A 6,045-nucleotide genomic window follows, 5' to 3' on the forward strand; every position below is an offset into this window, starting at 1 on the left:
GGAAGTGGATCCAGAACCACTCTAACAGGAAGTGGATCCAGAACCATGTTAGTAGAACGTGGATCCAGAACCATTTTAGCAGGACGTGGACCCAGAACCACTTTAACAGGAAGTGGATCCAGAATCTTTATTTTTTTTAGCAGGAAGCAGATCCAGAACCACATTCACAGATTTCAGGACTGTCTGGATCTTTGGAGAATGCTCAAAACTTTTGCACAGTACCGATCATATTTTCAGAAGATGAAAACTTTCTTTTATCTGTTGTTACATTTCAGATTTCCTCCTGAGCCACTTGGACCGACCCAGGAGACCAGAACCAGGCAGCAGTCCAAAGTCCAGTCGTGAGTTTGTTTAACTCCTTGCAGGCAGACGAGTTGCTCCACCGTTTGTTTCTTCAAGATTAGAACTTTGGATCGGTTCTGCAGAGAGGCACGTTCCGCTCAGACTGAAGCAACAACAGAACCTTCCACGTGGTTCTGTTGGTTGAACCGGCCAGATGGAGAACCAGCAGTTCTGCTGCTGGACTGAAAATAAACGTCCAACAACAGGAAAGTCTGCTGGAGGCTGATGTTCTGCAGCTGGTTCTGATCCGACACAGAGTCTGGTTTGAGTCTCAGGTTCTGACACTGGAGCAGAGAACATTAAGTTGGTTCTGGTTTTAGTCTGAGGTGTTTAAGACACAAACAAACAAAGTTTTGTCAAATTAAAAGTTCTGCCGGGTTTTAGCCCGTTCAACTGTTTGGGTTCTGGACTTGGACCTGGTCTGACAAATCCTGAACCTGCCTTTAAAGCATCTGTATTCCCTATGGGTCCAGTCCAGGTCTGACTAACCCATTTGAGAGTTGAGGGTACCAGAACCACGGGTCGGTACTTACAGGTGGGCCAGGCCCGCCTTCCTCACAGCAGAGGAGATGGCCTTGATGGCGGTCAGCATGGCGGTGATGAGCTGGGTCAGCTCTCCGGTGGCTCCCTTAGCCTGACGGCCCGTCTCAATGATGAACCGGGTCAGGGTCCAAACATCTGTTTCAAATGCAGACTGGTCCGACATGCTGGGTTCTGGTTCTCCTTCCTGTAGGGCAGCAGGACTGTGAATGGGCTCCACAGACCCTGACCCCGAGGATCTATTTGTGATCTGGTGACCCGGTTGGACTGTGGTGGTGTTGGGTTTCTGCAGGGATTCACTTTAATGCTGCACAGAACCAGAACCTTTAATGACTCGGTCCATCAGAACTCAGCAGCCTGAAACACAGAATCTGATCTAAAGTTTGTTTTTATTTATAATATTTAATCTGAAAAGCTGAAATTAAATAAAAAATGCGTGAATGAAACTGAGGTTCTGGATGGTTCTGAAAGGTTCTGGATGGTTCCGTCAAAACAAAGTTTGTCTGTTTCCTGCAGATTTTTCACCTCAGGATGATTTAAATTTTATTTTTAATCAGTTGTTGTTCAGCAGCTGCTCAACAGAGTCCCACATGACCTTTCAGTTTAAAGGTCAACTTCATTCCAAACATCCACAACCTTTCAAAATAAAAGCTTCTTCAGTGGCTGCAGCTTTTGTTCCAGCTTCTTCAGTTTCAGGTTTCATTTCCTGTTTTACTTTGAAAACCCTGAAACTTCGCTCAGCTTCCTGTTTGTTGTTCTCAGTGAATTTTAGTTCTAAAGAACGCAGCAAATTAAAACAAAAAACACTTTTTAAAGGACGTGGCTCAATTCAAATGAAGAAAAACACATTTATTTGTATTTCCTGTTTATTAGGAAGTCATGAGCCCACAGAGTAATTTCACAATAAAAGCATGAGGTTATGTTAGGTCATATTTTTATGAATCAGACTTTAAGGAACCGCTGATGAGCGTCTTCATGTTTATTCAAGTATATTTTAATTTTTGGCACTTTTTATAAAACCTTTGTTTTTTTTCTTCAGGAATGTGACTTTAGGAAACAGAAGTTTCACATTTAGAGTTTGTTGAAATAAAAACATTTCACTGAAGAACCCTTTGAACAGAAACAAACTTCCAGCTTCAGATTAAAAGTGGTCCAGAGATGAAGGGTTCTCCATCGAGCCGGGCCGGGCCGCCCTCACTTCTTCTTGGCGTGTTTCTGGCAGATGGCGATGAACTCCTGCACGTCCTCAGGAGAACCCATGGCCACGGGAGCGCGCTGGTGGAGGTTCTCCGGCTGGATGTCCAGGATGTTCTGGAGGCCGGTGGAGGCCATGCCGCCCGCCTGCTCCATGATGAAGGCCATCGGGTTGCATTCATACAGGAGGCGCAGCTGGAGGAGGAGGAGGAGAAGAAATGAGAGGGGGAGGAAAATAAGATCAACTAGGACGTCTATCTGAAAAGTGTTTAACCAGTAAAGAACAGAAGCAGGGTCCCAACACTGGACTGGTTCTGACTCGTCCACACTGGTCATCAGATTTTATTTTGTTTGTTTCATGTAAAAGGACAGAAACTCTTTGATTATAAAACATTTCTCAAAATGAATCTTTTGATATTGTTTTTCAGAACTTTAATGATTTTATATTTATTGTATAATTTATAAAAACATTCAGTTTCAGGGTCACACGGGCCAACAACGTTTTATCATTTATTAAAGCAAACCGTCTTCACTGAACTACATATTATATTGATCATTAGTTAAAAAATAAAACATAACTTTTAATAAATTGACAGTAAAATGGCTGCAGGCGCTTTAAAACCTGGTTGAAGCCTTTAAACGTCTCGTCCTTACAGGTTTAAAATCAGGGAGACTAAAGACTTCACAACAAGCTCGGTGCAGTTTGTTGTGAAACCAGAGGATGTGGAGGTGAAGAAACTCGTTGTGACAGACGAAGGTTCCAGGAAACCAGTTTCTGAAGCTCCGTTACATCGAACAGAACTCTGAACCGCTTCACTTCATGAGCACCTTTAAAACTCGTTGCTCTGCTTCACAACACAAAGACACCTCAAGGTTTAAGACACATTTCAAATCAAACTGAATATTTAATCGGTTTGAAACGACACGTCATCCGTCGTTACTGAATTAACGGCAGTAAACGGTGTCATCAGCGTAAGACGTGACATGAAACGGGTTTCGTTCCTCCTGCAGGTCTCCGACGGCGGAGCTCACCTTTCCTTTGGGGCTCTTCACGTTTCCGGGGTACAAGAAGATTCCTCCGTACATCAGCGTCCGGTGGACGTCCGCCACCATGGAGCCGATGTAGCGCGCTCCGTACGGCTCGCTGCCGTCCTGCAGACAGTTCATCAGGCCTCAAAAACAAGGAAACCGCAGGTGGAGCTTAAACATAACATACATGACATAAAAGCTGCTTTAGTTTCCACTAAACAGATAAAAATCCAACCAATGGACGCCAAGCCACTAGCAGCGAAGATCATTCGTCGCTAAGCGGATTAGCAATTTCTCCAACTTTGGAAATCGTTAACGGACGAATTAGCTTCCGCTAACTTTACGTCCGCTAACAAAATTCACACGTTCGTTCCCGTCTGGTGTGGGCGTGTCTCGAAGAGTCCGTTAGTCAGCCTACATGTACACGTGACGTGATTGGCAGACGCAGCAGCAGCAGCTAGCTGAACAGCTCCAGCGCTTCCTCTGATGTTTGAAACTTCTGTTCCATCTCCTCTCATGCAGCGCTGCACGCGTGCCTCATGCAACATGTGTCCACCTAGCAGGGCTACCTCCGGTATGACTGGCTGAGTTGCAACAAATGACCCCACCCACCTTCAAACCAACCCAATAAAACCAAACCAGCAGGTCTGCCTCAGTCCCACCAGTCTCCAACTGGAAGGAGCGAAGACGAGTGATGCAGACAGACAGTCGCCTTAGCGATTAGCAGTTAGCATTAGCTTCTGCTAATTTTTTACCCGTTTAGTGTTTGCAGAGTTGTTTAGCGTTAGCGAAGCTAAAGATTTGGGTAGGGGTGTCCACCACTGCTGGTCTGCTTCTCGGTACCAAGCGGGCCTGGACCCTGAGAGCCTGACGCAGCAGGAAGAACATGGGCGGTACCTCGGGGAACTTCTTCTTCTGCAGATACTCGGTCACAGCCGGGTCGAAGTGCTTGGCATAGCCTTCGTTCAGGCTGTAGATCTTTCCACGTTTCTTGATCTTCACGTCTCGATCCACGAGGATGAACTCGCCAAGCGCCTGCGGAGCAGAACGTACAGAACGCCGTCACTAACTCCTGACGATGCCTGGGCGAAATCAGTCTGAGAACCATGAGGAGGAACAGACCGGGTCCAGCATGAAGCAGTTGACTCCCTGACCCGTGGAGAGGACAATCATGGTGGCGCTGCCGTAGAGGGCGTAACCCGCCGCCACCAGGTTCCTGCCGGGCTGCAGGGCGTCCTCCTCACATGGCTCACTGTCTGTTGTCTGACAGAACACGACCAGAACTTAAGCATGTATTGGCCCGTGGGCCGTCAATAAAAATAAAAAAATTAACAGCACATGACTCAAAACCTCTGCTTTTATTTTGAAGGCAACTTTGGCGATAAGCAGCACCGATATGAATAAAAGGTCGTATATATCTATATATCTATATATATATATATATATATATATATATATATATATATATATATATAGATAGATAGAGAGAGAGAGAGAGATATATATACACATACAATAAGTGTCTTATACGCTTCAGATTATTATTATTTTTTTTAAATTCTAGATAAATTCAGAACACAGTTATTAAAATGAGTGATGTCGTGAATTCTCGACAAACGTACGTCGTATTTGTCGTTACCTTCCTGTAAATGGCAAAAATGGTTCCGATGGAGACGAGGCAGTCGATGTTGGAGGAGCCGTCCAGAGGATCGAAGCACACGATGTATTTACCCTGAAATAAATAATCGATGTTATCGCCTACCGACGCGCTCTGTTCGAACATCCTGATCAAGTTGATCGCTGGTGGTTCTGACCCAAACGCACCCGTTTCTCAGGATCCACGATGATGGCCCTCTCGTTCTCCTCGGACACCAGAACGCAGGAGGTGAAGGACGACTTGAGCATGTTGATGACCAGGTCGTTGGACAGGATGTCCAGCTTCTTCACCTGGTCTCCTGTCACGTTCGTGTTGCCCGCAATCCCATATCTGAGAGGAACACACGCCACAGAACCAGAACCACCGAAACCTGAACTGGTGAAACTCAGAACAAATGGATGAGACGATGCACAGCTGCAGAGATTCTTCATGAAATGAGCCCACGTACTAAAAACTGCCAGGTTTTGTTGAGAACTTGGTTCTGAATTCAATGTGTTGGGTCAAAGGTTGGGTTGATGCGACCAGATATGGGTCGTAGTGGCCCAGTGGTTGGTTCAAGGAGGAACCAAGTCAGTTCTTTACATGTAAAGCCACAAGTTGACTCAGCTGGACCTGACTGGACCTCTGCTGCAGGACATAGAGAGTAAAGGTACGATGGTAAAAAACGGGTTGGAAGATGTTTAACCTGGTTAACAACTTGGTGCTAGCTAGCTGATGCTAATAGCTGCTAGCATTAGCCAAGTTATTTGTTTATTGGGCCAGATTCTAAGTTCTACATAAAAAAAATAAGTTAATTTTAACCAAATCTTTGGGTAAAGATCTTCCCCAGTCCTGCTGAGTTAAAACCAACATGGGTTGGCTCGGTCCAAACTGGAACCCGCACTGGCTACAACCAGTTATTTTTAACCCAGCAGTTGAGCCATAATCAGAAATGAAGCTGCACACGACTGAGAAAAATACCTGCTGGGAATAAACAAGTGGGCGTGTCTGAGACAGGTAAGCTCTTCCTGATTGGCTCAAGGAGAACCTGGATCTCCTGTTCATCCGCCTGTGAGGAAGAGATGAGCTGCTGAACCTGAACCTCTGCAGAACACTGCTTTAACCCTAAACCTGTTGAACTCCATGTGACAGAGTTAACTTGCAGGTTTGACTCATTTAAACCAGCTAACTCACAGGTGAACTCATTTAACCAAGTTAGTTATCTCTCAGGTTGGACTCATTTAACCGAGTTAACTCTTGACTCATTTAAACCAGTTAACTCGCAGGTTTGACTCATTTAAACC

General features: G+C 45.3%; 2 protein-coding genes across 2 annotated transcripts in view; both read right to left on the minus strand.

Moving 5' to 3' along the window:
* fbp2 (fructose-1,6-bisphosphatase 2) overlaps positions 1–1,087 on the minus strand; it is a gene marked incomplete at its 3' end in the record, with an annotated part of 8,330 nt that extends 7,243 nt beyond the window's left edge. The window contains 1 exon segment of the mRNA XM_037680140.1: positions 876–1,087. Coding sequence (XP_037536068.1) covers positions 876–1,048 — 173 coding nt within the window.
* Positions 1,088–1,734: 647 nt separating this feature from the next.
* The window catches only part of fbp1a (fructose-1,6-bisphosphatase 1a), a 4,913-nt gene continuing 602 nt past the window's right edge, over positions 1,735–6,045 (minus strand). The window contains exons 2-7 of the mRNA XM_037680142.1: positions 4,930–5,092; positions 4,745–4,837; positions 4,228–4,368; positions 4,003–4,140; positions 3,109–3,228; positions 1,735–2,271 (exon numbers count right to left, since the gene is read on the minus strand). Of these exons, the coding sequence (XP_037536070.1) occupies positions 2,077–2,271; positions 3,109–3,228; positions 4,003–4,140; positions 4,228–4,368; positions 4,745–4,837; positions 4,930–5,092 (850 nt within the window). The 3' untranslated portion in view covers positions 1,735–2,076. The remainder of the gene's footprint in view (positions 2,272–3,108; positions 3,229–4,002; positions 4,141–4,227; positions 4,369–4,744; positions 4,838–4,929; positions 5,093–6,045) is intronic.

Source organism: Nematolebias whitei, chromosome 8, assembly GCF_014905685.2.
Source record: "Nematolebias whitei isolate Nwh7 chromosome 8, NemWhi1, whole genome shotgun sequence".
In the NCBI taxonomy this organism is placed as follows: Eukaryota; Metazoa; Chordata; class Actinopteri; order Cyprinodontiformes; family Rivulidae; genus Nematolebias; species Nematolebias whitei.